This window comes from Equus quagga, chromosome 9 (assembly GCF_021613505.1).
Source record: "Equus quagga isolate Etosha38 chromosome 9, UCLA_HA_Equagga_1.0, whole genome shotgun sequence".
Classification (NCBI taxonomy): Eukaryota; Metazoa; Chordata; class Mammalia; order Perissodactyla; family Equidae; genus Equus; species Equus quagga.
In genome coordinates this window covers 37,529,198-37,551,538 of record NC_060275.1, presented here as the reverse complement: position 1 = coordinate 37,551,538, position 22,341 = coordinate 37,529,198, and the positions used below count along the sequence as shown (strand labels likewise).

The window sequence follows — 22,341 nt, the reverse complement described above, 5'->3', positions numbered from 1 at the left end:
TATGTTAATTAATATCAAGTTACTTTTAGCTTACGTGTAGGATTGCTTAATAGTTCTGATTGCTATGAGGCTGAATAAAGCAACACACACAAAGAAATCAGAAATGTGTGCAGAAAGTGAAATCACTGTAGGAATATACCCATGTAATCAGCCATTCCTATATTTATTAGATTATTGAAATACTCTTTTGATGGGGCCCCTTGCCTCCCTTTCTAGCCCTAATCCATCTAGATCCCAGTATATTTCTGATTTCATCACCTTCCTCCTTAGAAACCTTCAGAGGCTCCCTGTTGCCTTCCCAATGATGCTCAGCTATCTTAATCTGATGTTCAGGGACCTCCCCAAAAGCTGTTTTCAAGCTACCTTGCCAGAGTTAAAAATATATTACATTCAGGTGAATATTATCTGAGAGTGCTGTTTTTTCATGAATGGCTCGAAAAATGAGGAAAAATGGGAACCTTCTTAGTGTTACTTTCCAACCTTACTCTACTGTGTTCTGGTGACTTCCTGGGTTTCCCCTGCTTTAACACCCATCACAATTTATGGTCCTTTCCCCCTTAATTTTCCCTCTTGTCTGCTGCTAAAACTCTCCTAGGTCTGAACTGGGCCTGTCTGACTATCCAGCGCCTGGCATTTTCTCAACATGTTATAGGCACTTAGTGAACATTGGTGGCCAGGTGAAGGGCAGGATCCCAGAATGGAGTCCTAAATGGCATGACCATGAGCACCAAGAAGACCTGAGTTCTTGGTAGGAAACAGCAAGGTTCTGTGAGGATGTCCTTTTTGTCCCCCAAGTGGTTCCAAGGGCCACACCAATAGTGTGTGGGAAGAGATGCTGGAAACGACTTCATGCGGCCATCCACACATGAGGAGTATCATTAAGTCACACCAGATTCTACGCGTCATCATTTTCAAAATTAACATTATTAGACTGATAGACTTGGAGAAATTCCATTGCTATAGTTCTTACCAAGTATTTGACAATGGCATCCCTTTATATAAGATGTCAGAATTCAGGCTGGATGACAGTCTAATTGGATGATTCCTTGGCTTATTTATCAAACATATCCCAGGAGTGTTATGAGTAGATCATCGTCAACTAGAAAAATGTCTCTAGTAGTATTATGCTCGCAGACCATGTCCTGTTTGATTTTTTTTCTTTTTTATCAAAACTTAAATGATTTGGAGATGGCAGCTTGGGGGGAAAAAGTGTTAATATTACGTAACAGTATCAAGAGTTAAGAGTGAGGAAGAAAATAACATTTATGGAACACCTGCTATGCCAACCACTACACTAGGCACTGTATTCCCAGTGTGTTTGTTGAATAGTTCATTCTCTTACCAGTCATGTGATTGGATTTTATTGTCTCCATTTTTCATTTGAAACAACTGAGGGTCAAGAGTTAAATTACATGTCCAGGACAGCAGAGCCAGTAGATGGTGGAGCCAGGTTTGAACACAGGTGTGACCGATTCCCATGTTGGTCTTCCTCCATCATCCCAGGAGCTTCTGGGCAAAGGCACTTCAGGTTCCACTCAGAATGTACATGTGCACCTTTGGTGACATAAGGTTGGTTCATGCAAGGACATCATCAGTTCCAGGCTAAGACACTGGCTCCAGTTGAAACAGCACCCAGCCTCACTGCAGGATGGCTCCAGGGAAGACACATTTACTGCCATCATCTGGCTCTGATACTACAGCTCGCACTGTCAACGCCAGCATCCAGGTGGTGGAAGTTTCTCTACAGTTGTTCCTAAAGAGCCAGGGATGCTGTTGCAAGCTCACCAGCGTACACCCTGGGGCTGAATTTCTTACTTTGTTCCCTTCTGAATCATCCCCTCGCCATGGGTCCATCTGATAGGTACAGCCTTGACCACATTTCTGTACCCTAAACGGCACGGGATGCTGGGGAAATGAATTATGGCAAGATGAGAGGCAGGACTGACAATGTGGGAAACTGCAAACAGGGGAAGGTAGCTCAAACGATGTCGAGTAGCTGCACATTTCACGGATGTGCCCCAAACTCACCCCAGAGTTTGTGTCTTTGAAATAGTCTTCATTTGTGGTGACCCACCCTAGTTCTTTGGAACGTGCTCAGATGACATACCTCTTTGTTGTGAAGAAGACACCTTTACTGATCTCTGGTGGGGAGGCCCCTCTGTCCTTGGCTTGGGTTGCAGAAGACATGCCAGGATGGGGCTGTCTTGGGATTTCTGGGTCACCCCAGTTATCCCCAGGTCATTTACCGCCACTGAGCACTGGCAGCACCTGGGCTAATCGCTGGGAGCTGGCTGGAAGCAGCCTGCAGGCTGAGCCTTCCTGCACAGGTGAGAGGGGTCTGGGCACATTCACAGCGTCACTTGCACTGAGCATCCCTCCTGGGTCCTCTCCTAGAAGCATGGCGTTTGGCAAAGTTGTGTGCCTGAGAACTTGTGTCTCCCACGAATGAGAGTTAAAATATAATTTCTTCCTAGTTAAGAATTACCCTTTTGAGGCATGAAAAGGGCAAATGAAATACCATTCTTTCTCTTAATTTCTTTGTGTAAATTATAGCAAAATATCTGCTAATGTGACCATCTAATGAAGATGTCTGGCAGGCTATGTGAAAATAGTGGTGTTTTTTGTACAGTGTGTTCTGAGTGAGTTTTCCTTGCTGGAGGAGTTTGTTTCTTTGTTCTTGTCCATTACACTGCTCTTTTATGCCACGACTAAAAATTAACTTACTCCTTGTTTAGAATTATCACTCAAGCTGTAGCTAATCAGGGAACAGGAGAAAGACCTTCAAATGTGGAAGGACAAAGCAATTGTTATGCTCACAAAATGGAGCTAGGTCTGTTCATTGCCTTCCAAGGCCAGGGAAATTAGCAACCATAGCATGGTGTAGTGGAAACAGAAGCCCCAGAAGCCTCTGCATTATTCTTCCTGCCCCTGCCTTTGTGTGACCTTGGGCAAGCCACTTGACCTCTGATAGGAGTTTCTATAATTTATTTATAAAATGAGGACAGTATTACCCAATCCCTTTTTCCTCCCTGTATCAGCAGGGATCCCAACAGTGCCTTTGGTACCTGAGCAGAGCATAGCAGAGAGCAGCATCGCCTAGTGTTTAGGGACAGGGGTTTCACGGTTAGCCTCATGGCTGTGTGCCCCTGGGGATGTTACTTCACCTCTTGCAACCTCAGTTTCTTTGTAAGTGGGTATAATATAACCATAGTACTGCCTCTTTGGCTTGTGAGGTAAAATGTGATGATGTCTCTAAACATTAAGCTAGTTTCCAGCATATAATACGCACTCAAAACTAGTAGCCGTTACTATAGTTACAGTCAGAATTTGAGAAGATGATACATTGAAGTGGGATTCACTGGATTTTAGACCTTGAGGTCAGAGCTGGGCCAGAGCCTCCCACCCTTTTTGCTTATTCCTATCCCCACTGCCTCTGAAAGGAAACTAGTGCCAGCTGAGGACCACAGGGACCTGTCATGAAGAAGGTGGGGTTTGAGGTTAGCCCTGAAGGGGAGATAGTGGCTTCAGGAGGTGGAAGAGGCAGTAGGTGGGAGCTTGGCAGAGCTGAGTGGGCCTGAGAAGCATGTTGCTTCAGGGATGTTGTGAGGACCAGTGAGGTTGCTGGATCTGTATGTAACCCCAGATGCTGTTGACTTTGAGTAACTTGGTGTACTCACCTTTTCCTAGACTTGACTCCCCTCAGGCCTGAGCCAGAGGTTCAGCTCTGAAGACAGCTGCTACTTATCTCTCAGTTTCCTCCTCTGCCACAGGGGCTGGGAAATACTCCCCCGACCCCCGACTCCTGTCCTTGCAGGGTTGTGTGTGGGTGGTCAAGTCCGAGGAAACCCTGTGGAGTGGGGGTGGGGAGAGCCTGGCAGTGTGAGGCTTGTGGCTCAGAAATGACGGATGGGAGGCCGTCAGAGACAGGAAGGGCTGCGAGGAAGCCCCTGTGCAGGGGCGGGTGGGTCGCACCCGGCCCCCACCTCTACCCCAACCCCACCAGCTATGCAGTGGATGTGCTTTAGGGTAAGAAGGGGTTTGAGGAGAGCTCTGATTTGACTCTCAGACTCCTAGCTTCTCAGCCTGCAGCTCATGAGCCCCAAGGATCCACATTTGTGGGGGTTCATGATACCCTGGGATTTCTGCACAGTTTGTGGGTATGCAGGGTTTTTGGGTGGGGAAGTTTCACAGCCTTTCATCAGATTCTTGAAGAGTTCTTTGCATCCCAGAATGTCAAATTAGAAGGAATAGGAAGCAGCTTTCCCTTGTTCCTGTCTGATACAAAAATCAGCCTCATCCAGTCCCACCTTTGTCTGGGTTTCCTCTGCATCTAGACCTGGTGGAATGGGAAATCACCTAAAATACATCTTGAATCTAAATCTAAAAACCTACCGAACCTGAAAAACCAAAGCCAACAACAGACAAAACCCTCAAGTTAAAGGAGAGATTCTGGTTGGGGAGTGGATGGGAAGCCAGGACGACTCTCCCCTCTTTTCCTCTGGAGCGATTATCTCCAGCTGAGGGTGCAGGTGTGTTGTTGTCTGAGGCTTTTTTGGCAAACCAGTGATGGACATTAAGGGTCTCCTTCTTCTCAGTGCTGTGCAAGGCTCAAAGTGCAGACCACTAAGCCCTGCCCCTGGTCACGGTCGGGAGAAAACTGGCCCTTTCAAACAGAGGGTGCTGTCAGGGTGAGTTCAGTGCTAGGCTGTGCTCGGTAGCCTGGAGCCCCCCAGACACCGGTGCTGGGCTGGCTTCTAAGAGGTGCTGGTTTCTAGGTGCCTGCATCAGGAGGTTTGGCGTGGGGCCTGGGGAATTTCCCCTTTTAAAAAGCTCCCCAGGTGGTCGGGTGCTTCATCTGGAACCTACAGCATGGGCTCTCAATCTTGGAGAAGATTGCAACCATCTGAGGAACCTTAAAAACTTCCCTCCCAGCCCCAGCCTCAGACCAATGACATCGGAACTTGGGGGTGGGCCCAGGCAGCGTGCTTTTTAATGCCCCCCCCCCCAAGGCGATTGCAGTACATGAGGGACACCGTTCTTGGAGGTGCTGCAGTAGGTCAGACGAGAGGATGAACTCCTGTACTGTGAGTGGACTGTGGAATTGGAAAGGCTCTAAATGCCTCCAAATGCCAGATTGTATGACGGGACAAAGACGGCAGCAGGTGGTTGTGAGGGAGCCCAGGTGGGCACTGGGCTTTATGGTGTGGATTGGAGTCAGAGTAGAACTTACCTGCGAAGAGGGAGCCCTCACAGACCTTCTCAAGTAAGAGGGAGGGCCAGGTGAGTGGACAGAACTTAGAGAAGGGAGGCTGCAGTCAGATGTCGCCCACTGTGGGGACGAGAAGGGGGTGACCTAATGGACCTGAACCTGGTGGCTGAGGAAGGTCCGTGGATTGGGGCCTGGACTGGATGGGGAGAGAGCTGTGAATCTGGAGAGGTGGTACTGGTTGAGTAGATGGAAACAGGAGAGTAAAATGGACACATGACATTAGATGGATAGAGTACAGATGGTGGATTGCTTAGAGAAGTGGTGAGGTTATACAGTTGGGCAGTTTGGGGAGGGGGAGAAGAGGTTTATACATGTTAGTCTGAGTTCTTGTCAAGCCACACTCAAGATGAGGTGTGGCCAGGTGAGAAATATTGGCTTAGGACCCAGGTGACAAGCATCAAGGACCAGAGAGGCTGGGAGGGGGGGGGATCCCTTGGAGGAAGGGAGTTGTAAACCCAAAACATCTCGAAAAAAATGAAGTCTATTAAAAAGAAAATGGATAGTTAGGCTGTTTTGAGGGTAAAATGTTGATTACAAGATGCTCTTAGAACCCAGGCTTCTTTTATCTTTCTGCTCTGCCATCCTTAGGGTGTGGCTTTCATCTTCCATGCTTCATCATAGGTACAATATGGCTGCTCTCCCTCCAGCATCCCATCAAGGCAGGAAGGCATGGGTTGGTTAGGGTACAGTTTTCTTTGTTGTAACCAAGAGATTCCTAAGTATAGCGGTTTAAATAAGGTAAAAATGTCTTTATTGTGTAAGAGTCCAAATTTAGGCAATCCTTCCTGAGACTGGTAGAGCAGCTATACCATCCTCAAAATAAGGATTCCATCTTTGAATCCAGACTTGTTTTAGCTTTTATGTCCTCATCTGCATTCCAGCCACCAGGAAGAAGGAAATGGACAGAGGGAATGCAAGTCCATTCTTTGTGCATATAGCTTTCACTCACATGCCATTGGCCAGAAATTAGGTCCATGGTCATACCATGAATTGTGGGCTTGTGTCCAGCTAACCCTCTTCTTCTATTACTGTGGATGTAATGGTCCCTGCCTTAGATAGGAAGAGTGAAGAGCAAATGGTGCCTGCTGGATCTGCCCCTTTTAAACAGCTTTTCCAGAAGTTCTACCAGCAACTTCTACCTGTAGTTCACTGGAGAGGACTATGTCACGTGGCCACCCTTGGTTGCCAAGGAGACTGGAGAATGTAGTTTTAGATGGGTACATTATCATCTTAAACAAAATTGGGTTCCCTTTATAAGACAAAAGAGGAAAATTGGTGTTGGGTAGGTACCCAGCAGTGTCTGCCTCAGCAGGGAGAGAGAGAACTTCAAAGAAGGGACAGTTAAGAACATCATTCCAGAGAGAAATCAAGTTATGAGAGGACCAAGGCGAGGTCGGGGCGTAGTAAGAAGGAGATGTACAGTGTCCCTGGGGAGAGAGGAGGCAGAAGAGTTGTGGGATGGGGGCAGTTGGAGATAGGTCAAGAGGTAATGTGGGGCTGAGAAGGAGGGACAGCAGGATTGCACAGGAGCTGGGAGTTGTGACGGGTTGAACAAAGGCTTTTTTCCCATTGGAGGGACCTGCGGGGGAAGAGCTAAATCTACAAAACTCTTACAAGAAAATAGGAGTAAGTCTTTGTTTCTTAGATTTGATACCAAAAGCATAATATTATTATCCCATTTTACAGACTAGGAAGCTGAGACTCAGAGAGGCTAAGTAACTTGTCCAAGATCACACAGCTGGCTTCAGAGTTGATGCTTTTCACCTCTACTGTCTACTAGGGGAGACCAGAATGCATCTGGAGATGAATGTAGTGGCAACTGGCTCTCTTGGACTTTGGGCTTCTGAGCAAATTATTCTTAGCTAGCACCATCCTTTTACCAGCTGATGACTGTTCAAATCCTTCTTCATCTCTTTATCCCTCAGGCAGAGCACTGGCTGAGTCTCACAGCTCCAGAAGCTTAATATGAGGAAGCTTATTCCTGGGGCAGCTGCTCAGGGGGCCCTCATCTCTGCTTCTGACGCATGGTCAAACATATGTTTTCTACTCCTGACTGAAATCATAGTTTAGTTCTAATTTGAGTAGAGGAATATTTGGAGGCATCGATTCTGCTGTTGGCTTTAAGAAAAAGTCTCCAAGCCTTTGGCTCTATGCCACTCAATAAAATAATGTAAACACTTGTTCTTACAGTTGCAAAAAGACTTTATATGTTATTCTTGTAAAAATATTCTCTTGAGAGACAGGGATGGAACTGAAACACATGGTTTCTGTGAGATTTATTTGGTTAAACCAGATTTTTTCCCCAAGGCCATAGACATTATTGTAGGAGAAACTTGTGTATTCTGAGAAACCAGGAAGTTTTGGAAAGTTCTTTTAGCAATAGTGCTGTCATATCCCTGGCATGTCTGTTTCAACAGGAGTCTCCTTGAACTGAGTGTCTATTTTAGATAGAGCTCCCATCACTTGGGTAGCACTGGCCTTGGATGCGGGCAGCCTGTTGGCTATGGCTGGTTTCTTAGGCTGGCGATGTTTCCCTGGCAGTGGCTGTGCTGATAGGAATGGAATCTGAATCTCCCTGGGGAGTTTCAGGTCAAACTTAACTGCCTTTGCCTTCTGGGTCCCCAGATCCTACTACTCGATGCATTTCCATCTCACTCTGCTACAAGCAGGCGAGTTCGGAAGGAGTGGCAGCTATGAAACTGATGCGGCATGCCAGTATCAGAAAAAAACAGGATCGCTAAAGTGCTTGGAGTGACTCCACATCAGCAGCCTCTCACTGATTTCATTTTTGGAACATGGAAGCTCCATGAAGGCAGATACCAAAGTTTCTGTTAGGGTCCTCCAGAGAAATAGAACCAATAAGATATCTGTTTATCCATCTAGTCTAATCTATTTAATCTATTTTATCTAATCCGTCTAGTCTATCTGTCTATCTATCTATCTATTGAGAGATTTCTTTCAAGTAATTGGCTCACACCATTATGGGGCCTGGCAAGTCTGGAATCTGTAGGGTGGGCCAGCAGGCTGGAAATTCAGGTAAGAATTGATGTTGTGATCTTGAGTCTAAAATCTGTATGGCAGCCCAGCAGGCAGAGTTTCTACGTTGCTGTCTTGACAGAACGTGCTTTGTGCTCCTAATATGGAGTCCAGCACACACAGGGTGCCAGTGAACATGTGTGGGATGAGGGAATGAGTGGAGGAACACCCATCTGGGAGGCGGCTACAGGGAGGTGATGGAAGCAGGCTCTGGGGTCGGGCTGCCTGGGTTGAGTCCGAGCTCTGTCACTTTCGAGCTATGTGACTTGAGCTATGTTGCTAAACTCTTCTGGGTCTCAATTTCCTCATTTTAAAAATGGCAATAACGTTACCTACTTCATAGGAGTTTTGTGAAGACTAAATCTGTATAAAGTACTTAGAACCTCATCTGGCACATGATTAGCATTCCATAAATGTTAACAACTATTATGACTATTATTTTCTAAACCCAAACTGACATAGTATCCCACTGGGGGCAGGGGAAAGTATACCCATGATTGTTTAATTTTCCTTTGGAAGTTTTAGCCATGAAACAGAAGACAAGGGCATGTTAACTAGAAAAGTGGGGATAAAATGGTTATTATAAAAAGGGTGATATGATTATTTCCTTAAAAGGAGCCAAAAGAATCAGCCAAAAGATTTTTGGAATCAATAATAGCAGTGAGATAGTCATATATAAAAGAAATATGTAATAATCAACCTTTCTCCAATATGTCAGCATTAACCAATTAGAAAATATAGTGGTGGAGGGAAGGAAACTATGACAATTTTTTTTTTTTTTGAGGAAGATTAGCCCTGAGCTAACATCTGCCGCCAATCTTCCTCTTTTTGCTGAGGAAGACTGGCCCTGAGCTAACATCTATGCCATCTTCCTGCACTTTATATGTGGGACACCTACCACAACATGGCTTGCCAAGGAGTGCTATGTCCACACCCAGGATCTGAACCGGTGAACCCCGGGCTGCCGAAGCAGAACGTGCACTTAACCACTGTGCCACCGGGCTGGCCCCTGAGCTATGAAATTTGAAGGGATCTCATGATGGGTGTCCTCTCTATATTGATATTTGATATAAATAAAACATGGACTTCTTGAATTCTTAGGATTAACTTTATTTGGTTCTGTTGTGTTATTTTCACGTATTGCATAATTTGGTTTGCCAATGTTTTCTTAGATGTTTGCATCTTAATTTTTTGTGTGTGTCCTTTTTGTTAGATTTCAGTACTGAGGTTAAACCAGCTCCCTGAAGAGCTGGGACTCTCTTTATCCTTAGTCAGCCCAGGAGAAAGTTATGTCGTGAGTCACTTGTTCAGCAAAAGGCGGGGTGGTGTAGGTGACCGTGAAGTCAGACACTCTGCACTCAGCTCGGCTCTGTTTCCACCAGCCATGTGACTTTCTGCTGGTTACATCATTTCTACAAGCTTTGCTTTCCTCATCTGCAGAATGGGCACAACAATAGTTACCCACACCAAAGGTGGGAGAAAGTGCAAGTGGGGTGAGATGAAGGACACCTTCTGAGGACCTGGCCACACTCACCAGCCCCTTGTCTCTGCCTCGGCCAGCCCCCTCCTTTGCCAGGAACTCCTTGGATGTGGGCCTCATCCGTTGTCAGGTGGCTTCCACAGCCCATGACTCCCAATTCCACACAGGTTTCTTCCATCATGGGATTTTGTGTATAGAAGCAGACGGGGAAGGAGGTAGAATATTGAAGCAGAACAATTATAACTGATAAAACTACTAAAAAATAGGCTTTATTGGTTCTATGCTCTTTTAGATTCCATTGGGGTTTACCTTAACCAATCCAATTGCCTGGTGTCTCAGTGCACAAGCACAGAAAAGATGACACCTCCAGAATGGTGGGTCTGCCATGGCCTCCTCGGAAAGACTGTCCTAGTTTGCATGCATGTGCCTGGAATCCCAGAGCGACTACGCCGCACACTCACTGTGGGACTCGAGGATTCTGTGGGAAAACGTAAGCATTTCCTCAAGAATGCAACTTTGCATTGTTTGGAGATAGAAGTAGAGGCTATCAATGGCCCCTTTCTGAATGTCTCCAGAACTCGAGGTATTTTCCCTGGCCATCCCATGGTTTTCTCCCTCTTGGCATCTAGAGCATGTACTTTGTCTACCATTCATTTGATATTTATTATTGACTCATAACTGCTGATAATATGAGTTACAGAAAATCCTCCAGATTTGAGGACTTACACGGTTTGCCATTTCTCATAGTGAGGATTTGGCCACCGTTGGGGGTTCAGTGGTTTCTGCTCCCAGCTCGGCCTCTGCCCAGCTTGGGGTGAGGCTGCATGCCTGAGACTGGCTGCCCCCACCCCTAGAACACCTTTCCTGGAAGATCGCACAAAAGGCTATTTAATAATTCAGTTCAATGCATTTAACCGAAACACTTCCTAATGTGATCACAAGACTGAAGGACTGTCGACATCAGGATTGTCGAGAGTGGAAAAGATTTTTTGTGAGTGAGGAAGAAAGTTTTGAAGAAGGCTGTGTTTATAGGATCTCAAACTTGCCTTCTGAAATGGGTCAAGCATTGTGTATTTTTGTAAGCTCCTTGAGATTGGTGCCTTACACATAGCGAGTGTAAAACAATCAGATGAACAAACAAAGTCTAAAGGAGTGGCTTGAAGGGACCGTGAAGGCAGATCCTTTATCTACAAGCAGCTGCCAGGCTGGAGTCTACTGCACGGTTTCATAGGACTATGCAACTGGTTTCCCTTTTTCCTGTAAAAGAATCAAAAAACCCTTACTTTCTCTTCTTATCTGATCTCAAGAATAAAAAATATAATTGTTTCAGGATTACTGTGAGTTCATGACAATATTAACAATGTGCCCTGGTGAGGTGTATGTTCCTTCTCCTTCCAACACGACCTCAAAACCAGGAAGCAGGAAAGCGCTGCCAGACTCGGGTGTAAATGAAGCCTGATGGGAGAGATGAGAGCTGCCAGAAGAGTGACAGCGAAGGGGAATTCAGCTACTGAGAGACCCAGCAGGTTCCCTGGGGCCGTGCTGGTTGGCTGGCTCCATTTAACCTTTGTCCACTGACTTCCCCCTTTCCCCAAACCTCAAAGGCTTGTTACCCCAGGTAGCCAGGACTCATGTTTTCTTCCATTTCTCTTCTCTATCAATTGCTCTGCTTTAGTCCTTCTCTGCATAGAGCAGGATGAGCCCTGGTAGGAGTGGAACTGGGGAAGGGGCCATCCTCTTTTCTTCCTCATAAGAAATGAAGTGAGAAGGAAGCAAAGAGGAGACAAGGTATGGTGTAAACTGGCATTCTTGATAGTAAATAGCCAATGAGCTCTTCGAAAGGCTCCCGTCTTCCTATAAGAGAGAAAGGCCGTAAGTTTGAATTGGTAGATAGCAAAGCCGCTCTTTCTGATGACCCCACTATGTGTACCCTTTTCCTATATCCAAAAAAATTTAAAAATAGCCACGGGAATGGTCAAGCAGATTTGTGTTGTTACGTTCCTGGGATTTCACTTCACAGGTACAGATTTTAAAATTTTCCCAAGATGGTCAAGCATGACTATGTACTAACTCTGTGGATGGAATGAATTGACTGTGTTTGGCAATAAAATTCATCTGCCGATCCAACAAAGGCAAACTTTATTATTTATTTTCTGTAAAGCCCTGTGATGTCACGTTATTTCAGGATAGATTCTTGTTCTGTCTAGGTCCCTGCTTATCTGGAGCCTCTTTCAGGTGGGTATGTCAGAACCTTCAAGTTGATTGACATCATGTAGGTATCTTCTTGCCAGCTCCTCTGATGCCCATGTATGTTTTGTCTCCTGTCACCATTAGGCGGGGCAAGAAGCACAGCATCATCCTAAGGACACAGCTGTCTGTGAGGGTCCATGCCTGCATTGGTGAGTGACATCTGCAGAAAGGGATGCTTGCCATCTGCCCTCAGTGCTTAAACATGTGATGAGAAATGCCACTTACGGGAATAAAATATTCACTGTTATGCTGTTTACTTGGGTTAGCCCCTATCATGGATTGTTAGTTTTTAGTGAAGCAGTTTCTAGCAATAGTTTTTGAAACTCTGTTTATTCTGACTTTCTTGGCTGTTTGGCTAGTGAATAGAGCTCGAAGTAGGACATTGTCGATGAGGTTCTTTTTGGCAATGCTGGGAGAGATGAGGTTCTTCCTGGGGCTGTGCCAGTGTGAACCTCTAGGCAGCTGAAGTGACCTTCACGTGCCTCCTGGTGGCTCTGTGAAGCTCTCTGTGGGGAAGTGGGGTCTGAGGTCCCAGGTTCTGCTCAGGTTATTGAAAGGGAAATCTCATGTCAGTGCAGGACATGGCTCTTGTGGATACAGAGCAATATGGCATTGAGCAGGTGTATTTGTGGTTCAGAATGGCTTGCCTGTGGTCACTCAGGAACCCGACTGGGGCCATTCCTGCAGCCATTGATTTTTTGTGGACCCCCTGGTTTCCCCACCTAGATATGTGGGTTGAATGGCAGTGAAAGCAGTTATTTATGCTAAGCAGACAATCTCTATGTGCAGGGTTTCTAAAACTGTGGCTTGCTCTTCTCCTGGCATTGGGCCAAGTTGAGGCAACTATGTAATATAAAAAGAAAAAAAGGCACTAAAATTCACTTTATGAGTAGGTGTTTTTCATATCTGAGTAATTTTGCTTTTATTTAATATACATTGTGGTCTTAATTCAGGCTTCTAATTAGGAGAGCATAAATCATCCTGTTGAGGACCAGTCTGCACCTGCGGTGTGCTGTGTGTAGGTGGAGTGGAAGGAATCATTTCTAGGCCTTCCTCCTCCTTGCTTCCCTGTTGGAGACCCACAGATGGGGTGAGGGAGTGGCTGGGAGGTGGAGGGAAATCTGTGTGATTGTACTTCTTTTGGTGTTAAGTGTGGTGAGACTGCAAGTGTCTTGAGTGACAACCTTCGTCTGATGGTGGCCAGCGAGTAATTGTGTAGCAGACTCAAACCTCAAGGGCCAGAGGATCAGGGTGTTGGGAAGGTTAATAATCTTGTTGGAAACAAAGTAAGGTCTGTAGGACCTTCAGCAATGTTGACCATTTGCTTCTCAACTACCTGTAGCACAGAGTGACCGTAAAACATGTATGGGCACTTGATTATATTTAATCAGTTGCTTTAATTTAATTACCTGCTTTACATTTTCCCAGTTATTTCATACGTATAAGCCATGTCTACCTGACGAAAAGGCCTGTGACTTTGCATAAACTCTCTCCCACCCCTCATCTTGGATCTAAAACAAATCCAGGCACATACCACGCTAAACATCGTTGAAGTCAATATTGGTTGAAATATAGCTGATAACTAGTAGAGATTTGGGACATGAGTATGAATTGGTGTTTCCCAGGAATAGTAAGGCAGTGGAAAACAGATTTACACTAAAATGGGCCAGATCAAAATCCTAAGGAGCTAAGTCCTTTTGAGAAAATTCTCTCTTGCAGTATGAATTCAAGTATTTCAGTATATGAGTTTTTCTGACCAGCTTCCATGTAGGCTCACTCCATTAACTTATGTATTCTTTGGTCCCGTGAAATCCACTTAAAACACACATCTTATTTCCATGGCATATGGAGCACTGGCAGCCACTCCAGCCCTCTGCTTCCTAGGACATGCATCTTCCTGCTCGAGGGGTTGAACTGGGTGCTTATGGGGTCAGTGTTTGTTCCCAAACCTCCTTATGCCAATTGTACTTATTATTGGAATTTTGTAACTTAATGATATGTGAATATTTTATAAACCGATTAAATCCAAGTGTAAAAACTCACTGCTTTGAAAATTTATTGAATATTTTGGAAAAGATTCAAAATTAGTACAGAAGCATTTCTGTCAATGTCAGTGGGTTGTGACACCTATAAAAGGTGGGGGAATGTTGTACTAATATAGAAGGATTCTAGTCTTCGCCAGTATCTTCAGTTCTTGCTTGAATTCAAAGAAACTGAGGTTGGAAATCATAAACCATGTGATTGGAATGGTTTACGAAAGAAGGTCCACACAGAATTCCAGTTGGTAGACCCTCATTCAGAGAAATTCGAGGCCCAAAACAGGATGTGAAGGTGTGTCTCCTTATGTGCTATAAGCCGGGTGTCCAACCGTGCCCCATCACAGGCAACTAGGATGGTCAGTCACCATAGCTGCAAGTAAACATAACGTTTTAAGGTGTGTATTTTTCATTTTAAAAGGATTTTCTGCTTTAATCACTTTCACCATTGATTACCTCAGGCCTGAGTATGGCAGATGAGAGGGTTTGACTGTATAAATTAACATCAGCACCCAAGAGAGCAAAGTGTTTCCTTTGTATTAAAAAAAAGCTTTCTTGTTCCATTTCCTATTATTGGCAAGATCTGGAATAGATTTATTATAACAGCACTAAATATTATCCTTTAGAAGATGGAATGCGTGCATCACGTATATGAAGTACCAGCCCCCATTGTGACATACTCTTTCCCTTTCCAAATAGTGATATTAGGTGAAATTTCTTTGGGATGAAAAAAACCAAACCTGGAAAAGTCTTCAGTTGAAATGACAAAGGAAAACATGACAAGGGAGGGGAAAAAAACCTTTTTCACATCAGTTGTTTGAGTCCTTGTTTCTTTTCAAGATTATTTCCCCTCTTCACCATAAGAGAAACAGTTGAATTGTTACGGACGTTGGAGGATGGCTTCTGTCTTAGGCCTAGCACCGTATGCGGCTCCTCTAGGGACGTTCCTCCCCGCCCTGTGATCGGACTGGAAGGATCCAGGATCAGCTTTTGTCTCATGAGTTTAAAATGCTATCAAGTAAATTTCTCCAAAATAATGTTTTCCTCACCCTACATTCTCTTCCCCTTCATTCCTGTTTTTATTAAATATGGGAAAGTTTAGAATCCAGGACTGCACTTTGATGAATTGGAGGTGACATGCCTTTGGAATTCTCCAGTGTTAACTTTGGAACTCTTCACCCGTTGGGATGAGAGTGGAGTGGAGCTTTCATGGTTCGCAACTGAGCAAAATTCACAAAAAATGAAGGCCGCAGGGCCACTGCTCTCCTGGTCACGGCTAGCAGCCGAGACAGGTCTTTTCTGATATTGTAGCAGTTCTGAAGCATTTGGCAGGAGGTTGGAATGAGATTTTGGTACAGAGAGAAGTCCCAAGCTTTTGTACCTCTATGTTCCTCCCCACTGTAATTTTTGTTTTGTTGCACACTTTGAGTATGACCATTTGACGTAACATAACGTGGCAAACAATGCATGACTTGCCATCTTAATCTATCTTCAGTCTCTCAAAAAAACAATGGTCATATTAAGGGCATGAACTTACTGATATGAATGAAAAAAATCTGTGATAGGCATGAGACGTCTGCATTTTATGAGGTTAACTGAGAAAATAAATTTTTTGGTCCCTGTAAGTGATCCTATTTCCAGACACCAGAAAAATGTGCAGAGGACCAACTGGCCCTGATGACTAAATCTCATCATGAAGAGAGAAGGAGTGGATGAATTGTGGGGTAAGGAATGGAATCGAGGATTTAAAAAAATAAGGTTTGAAGTCATTAGGATCTTGAAGTTAGTATCCTAGTGTTTTCTACCAGCTGACTTTGAAGGCGTTTGTTTGACTTACAACCTCTGTGCTTCAGTTTGCTGAAGCAGACCCTGTCTCCCATTAAGAAAATGAACTCTGTTGATTGATTCCCTGGGACCTATGAGGCCGACGCTTTCAAGTATCCAGTATTGAGTTAAACAAAAGGATAAAAAATTGGCCGAATATCCCGAAATGTCATTATGCTTGTAGTTGTGAAGAACAACTTGGCACGAAGGATCATTAGGGCATTTTCCCCAAAGCTATGAGATGATGAGGTCTGCCCATGAAGATAGAGATGGGGCAGGCAAAAGCTGGCAAGGTAGCTGAAATGATTCTCTCTCCATGAGATCAGTCTCATTGCTCATTAAAGGTCAAATCACAGGGATAAAGACAACTTTTAAAGGTAAGAAAACAATATAGGAGAAGGCCACTTCGTCCATTGATGCAGAAAAGTAGTCAATTTCCAGCAACAGAAACATCAATGAAACAAGATATCAATATATCATTTGCAAAGCATTTTCCTCTTATGAGCCAAGTCATGCAGCTATGTGCTTTATACTGTACTGTTACAGCAAAAACATAAATGACAGAGTGGAGCATTTCTTCGAGAAGAACCTTCTGGTGCAAGAGTGAGTGAGGGGATTCATCTCATGTGGTAGCTGACTTAGAGGAGGTGGCTCCCTGGGGCACAGTGTTGAGAAGGATCCTGAGGCAGTGTGCAATCTTAATGGGAAAGGGTCCTGTAGCAATGCTGGCTTCCATTGGTGGTGATGGAGGTGGTGTGAGTCTGTGTGGTGTGGAGGACAGCTCAGGGGCTCGGAGTGAGGTGTAGATGTTGTCCAGTCCAGTGTGCGAACCCTCTCTAGCTATAGTGTAGAGGGCCCTGGGCAACTGTATTCAGAGGGTAGGGGAGTGGAGCTGTGATCCATGACCACTGACCCTTGCTTCATTTCCCAATCCATGTCTCAGGTTCTACCTTTCTTCTTGAGCCTGTGAATATGGGCATGGCTCCCCTGTCCTCTCATACCTCCCCGAGCTTTCTGACTGGGCCCGGTAGCACTCCCCCACCTCTGAGTGTCTTTTTCTTCTCCGCTCAGTTTGAGCTGGTTTCCTATGGCCCAGCCCTCCTGGCCCTCCAGGGAGGCTCCCCTCCAGCTTCCTTTTCTGATGTTACGCTGGCCCCTCAGGTGGGCTATTGAGTGACTAGCCTTGGAGCATTAACTGGATTCCAGTGTGTCTCTTAATGCCTCTTGACTCTGACCATTGGGAATTTCCACTAAAACTAGAGGTTTCCTCCTGGAAAGATCAAAATGCCTTTTTGACATTCTTGGGCCTAATAGCATCTGGGTGGTATTTTTATATTAGCTAATAAAGATGAAGAGCCTCTTAGCACTGTGGTGCTGAGACCCCTGGGGCCTGTGCAGTGAAGTGGGTTAGCTTGGGTGCTCAGCAGATGCTGTGGGGTCCACAAAGGTGCTGCTGGCCCTCTGTTGTCTGAGATGGCAGGCCCCTCACGCGGGTGTCCACTGTGTGACTGCAGAAACAGTAAAACAGGCGGTTTTCTGGCCAGGAGATCCTCCCAAGCCGTTCTTTCCCCTCTTGGCTCTCCCACCCTGCTTTCTCTAACTCCAGGCTTTGACCTGGGTTTCCTGCTGATTCTGTCCTGTGCTCCCATAGGAGGCCACTTCTGCTCCTGCCCTGCCTCTGCCACTACAGCCTTGGGTTGAGGGGGGTTTCCCTCCTGCCTTGTCCGTGTCATCACACTGACCAAGCTCATGGTGTCCTGGCCTTACTTTTCCCTGCTGGTGGTAGGTCCAGTGGGTCACATTTCCTATTTTCTGTCCCTTGATGTTGAGACCCACTGATTCTGCAGAAATCCAGGAGCCCGTCTCCCGCTCCAGGCATCTCCTGCAGAGCTCCTTGAGTGGCTGACTGCAGCCTTGGCACAAGATGGGCTTGGGTTTGAAATCCTGAGTCTCCCTTTGTGGCAGGAGACTTCTGGTGCCTGCGTTTTTTTTTTTTTTTTTTTTTTTTTTTTTAAACCTCCTCCTTTTTATACCCCGTCAAGTCTGTGACCCATTTTTGTCCAGAGTTCTGTTCTCTAGGTAAAAACAAGCTTTGTGGATTAATCAGATAAACACCTCCCATCATCTGTTTCCTATTAATCTGCCTCAGCTCCCAGGGGGCAGACCCTACAGAATGTCCACGTGTCTGGAAGGCTGTCGGGTCTGGACTGGGGGAGGTCAGCCTGTCAGCCTCTCTCCCCTCTGTGTGGGTGGCTCCTTCTAAGGTGCCTATCATTAAACAGTGATTGACAGATGTGCCTGCTGCAAAAAAAAAAAAAAAAAAAAGGGAGAAAGGATGTGGGAAGGATGTAAAACATACCACTAGGTTTGTTAAACTGCATGAGACTTGAGTGTTTAAATGCTGGTAACTATTCAGGCCTGTCACATATCTATCCACCAATGCTGTAATCTTAGAGTATGTAGATCAGGAATGATTTCCCACCAAAAATGAAAAGAGCCACTAGAGAATGAATTTAAAGAAGGACCCTACCATCTGCACACATGCAGGTAAACATAAATACAAGAGGTGGATAAAGAGATGGAGACACACACCTGTGAGAGGAAGTTAGCAGGAGAACCTTCCAGATACAGCTGGAAATTGGCTCGGCCATGGGAATTAAGAGGCATCAAGAAAGGAAATATGGGTGTGAGCAAATGTGAATTGAACCACGGGAAAGAAAACAGATATGTGAGGGTCTGTTATGGCAGCTTTATTTCGTATTTGTGCTCTGACCACTCCCCTCACTTTTACTTTATTTGAATTATTTATTCATCACCTCTTTGGGACTTTGTTACCTTTTATTTCTAAGGATCTCCAGATGTTGGATAATAGAATTTGAGCATCACGTTAGAACCATTATCAAGGTGTTTGTTTTGCACTGGCCTAATAATTGCTTATGTCCTTAACAAGGAACATAAAATTCTGGCCCCCCCAAAAAAAATTGACAGTAGAGAATGCAGTCATGTTGGTGGGACACCTGTAGCAGATGTTACAAGTTCGGACCATGTGCTGGCAGTTAGACTCCAAAGTTGCTGTCCAACAGAACCTTCATTTATAGCCAGAAAACAACCCCTGGTAAAGAAACCACTGTGCTTTGCAGTGATTTCTATCGAGTGTCTCTGCAGATCCTTTCCACTCGCGGGTCTGACCTGCTTGTGAGGGGTCATGCAAGCCTTAGGGACTGGCTCTCTGCTCCTGTGGCTATCGCTAGGAAGACACAACTTCATTTTTGTCACGGAACAATGGAAGTGTGTGTCAGGAAACAAAATGCTGTCTCATTACTAGTAATTTTGATATCCAAAGGGTGTGGGAGCTGAAAAGTAGATGGATGGCTTGCACATGTCCTGCTAAATGGAGGTTCTTCAAGAATTAGGTGAGCACCCATGTGTTTTTCAGGTCTTGCTGAGAGAGTCAGAATGGATTCTTGGGCAGGGGGATTCTTTGGGCATTTTACTGATTTCTGTTGTATTAGAAATACCTGATGGGAAGTATTTTTACTTGGGGGAAGAAAACATGTGGAAAGCATTTGAGGTTCAGCAAAACATGCAACCAGTGCAAGATTTAATTCAAAGGAGAAAAAAAGATGTTGGGGAGTTTGTTACAAGCGCTGTAGTCTCAAGTTCCTATACTAGAGTAATGACAGACTAGCAAAGGAGAAAATTTAAAAGGTTAGCATAATTGAAATCTTGTTAGCATAATTCAAAAAGGGAAAAGAAATTCTGTTGTTAATTATACCCAGAGGTGACATGATTTATCTGTATCCTAGTAACTGGATTGTCATGGAGTAGGCAGGAAGGGGATCCATTTGCTGGGATTTAGGGAAATCTTTGGGACAAGGTATAAGGCTAGGCATGAAGCTGATAGTTCAGTCCTCTCTCATCCTTTTAAAAAGACTCCACTTTAGATTCAGTGGTCGACCTAATAACACTCGAAATTAGGTAATATATCTACAAGTATTTCAAAAGTTGTAAAATGCTACAAAGATGATTAGTTTGAGAGGAACTCTACTAAAAAAACTAAAAAAGGAAATCCTGATTATTTGTCTGAGCCATTTAAAAAAAGTAATGGGAACCATGTTCACTGAATGACACCTTTGCAGTTTGGTCCTCTCCCACCCACTGTTTCACGGACCCTCACTACCCCTCCTGAGCTTTGGGGGGCTGAGAAAGGTGAGGCCCCGGAATGGTGGGCATTTTCTCAAGGCCACGTGCCTGGGAGGTGATGACACTAAGGCTTGAAGCTCTCCATCCCCTGACTAGCGTTCTTTGCACAGACTTGCTACTTCTCCTGTGAGGCCATTTTATATAGTCTTTAGCCCTTTTCTAAATATGTGATTGCGGAGACCGAAGCATCCCTTCTGGTTTGAAAAGTCTGAGAAATGCTGCCAAAACATCTACATAAATGTCTTCTGAAACATTTTCCCTAAATGAAGTTTCGCCAAAGGATGGTTTTCCAGCTGAGTTCCAGTGTGGTTCACAGATTGCCTGTGGGGAAAGTATATCAGGGAGAAAAACGGATTTCACCCTTCAAGAGCTGACTGTGTGTAGTAATGCAGTTAAAAGCCCTTCCTTCTTCCAAGCCAGGCTGCCAACTCCTGTAGATGGAACTGGAGCTTCCACGTCCCTTCCATGCTTCCATCCTGACCAGCTGAACAGATGGCCTCTTGCTGGGGGCTTCATATTGGGAAGTCCCTGAAAACTAAGGCTCTTAGCTAATGAGAATTGCACGTTGTTGCCTCTAGCTTTAGAAAGGCCCGATAGGAACAGGAGATTCTGGGCCGGAGACCACGAGTCCTCCTGCTCCTGGTTTGGAGATCATCTTATCTGGGAAGATCTATGAGTTAGGGATTCTGTGCCAGGGAGCAGCCAGCTCTTGAGCATTTGAAGGTAGGCTGCTTCGTGCCCTGTCTTGCAGTTTCTGGCCCACAAAAAGAGACCCCAGATTATTTATTGATTGAAGAAAGCTGCTGAAATGTTCCTGGTACTACAAGGGTTTAACTTTAATGCATTCAGAAATGAATTTCTTTGGTATATTCTCAGAAGAACAAAAGGCAGAAAATAGAATGTGAAGTAAATAGAAAGGAACAAAGCTGTGAAAGAGGGTAGAACGTCATTTTCAAGAGTGTTTCCAGGCAGGCTCTTGGTTCTGCGGGGTCTTGTGTGGATCTGGAAGTGCACTGCCTGTGAGGCTTGGTGGCATATGTGTGTGCTGGGCAGAGCAATATGCGTGGGGCTGGGGCACCACTTGCTGCCTCCACTCTGGGCTGTCTGGGGCCTCCGTGGAGCTGTGAGCATAAATCTTGGTCCTGAGGTTGGAGGTAAAATGATGGTGGTTTGGGGCTAACGGCCTGATACAAGGCTGCTCTGTGGAACAGTGCCAGCTTCACTTCTTTTGGGGACTGGGGTGGGATGCTGTTGTCCCCGAATGCAACAAGTTGATGACAGACTGTTGATGAGTGAAGGAAGAAGCAGGCGAAGCTTCATTTAAGGGTGGTCCATAGATCTTTCTGTGACCGTGTGGTAGAATGTGACCCAGTGGGGAGTGTTGGTTCGCAGAGTGGGGTGCAGCCAAGGCCTGGTGGGTGACCTATGCAGGTGATGGTTTCCGTGCTGGTGTCTGACGCTGACAATTTTTTGAGAGGCCTTCTAGCCCACTGTCCTCTGTTCTTTGTCAGGCTTCCTCCTGGGTGGGCGAGGTACGCGCCCTGGGTATCACCTGGGAACAGATGAAAGGAAGGAGCACGGGGGTTTAGGTCTGAGATTTTTGTCTGGAGGCAGATTAGCGTCATTATGAATCATGCTGCAGGGAGGACACACGCTGGCTTTGCTTTTTTGGGGTATTGTGCTGCGTCTGAGTCATCTTCAGACCCCCTCAGCCACTGTTATTGAGCACCTGCTCTGTGCAGGGTGCCGAACACAGGGTACCCCATTTATCCTCCTGACACCTGTATCATCCTTACTTTACAGAAGAAGAAAGCGAGATTCAAAGAGGTTTGCTAGCTCCCCAGGGACACAGCTAAATGGCAGAGTTGGGATTCAAATGCACATCTAACTGTTAAATGGAAAAGTTCCATTTTGTTACAATAGGCAGTTTACTTTTTGAAAAGTTTTTCTTTTATAGAATCAGGAAGGGAAATTTCCACTGAGCACTAGATGCATACCCTTCCTACCAGACACCGAGCGAAGTGCTCCACAGATTTTATCTCCTTTAATCTTGACAACAACCTGAGTGGGAATCACCGTTCCCATTTAATAGACCAGGAGACAGAGGCACTCAGTGGTCCGGTTGCTTGCTGGTGGTCGGGAGGGGAGGATGTGACAGAGCTGAGATTCACACCCAGGTCTGCCTGACTCCAGGGCGTTGTGTTGGACCTCTGTGCTCTGGTGCCCACAATAGCACTTGATGC

General features: G+C 45.3%; 1 protein-coding gene across 14 annotated transcripts in view; it reads left to right on the top strand.

The window, feature by feature from the left end:
* Positions 1-22,341, top strand: part of FHOD3 (formin homology 2 domain containing 3) — a 456,138-nt gene that overhangs the window by 57,198 nt on the left and 376,599 nt on the right. For all 14 annotated transcript variants that reach the window (XM_046671920.1, XM_046671919.1, XM_046671918.1 and 11 more), the window contains exon 3: positions 12,120-12,184. In XM_046671920.1, the coding sequence (XP_046527876.1) occupies positions 12,120-12,184 (65 nt within the window). The remainder of the gene's footprint in view (positions 1-12,119; positions 12,185-22,341) is intronic.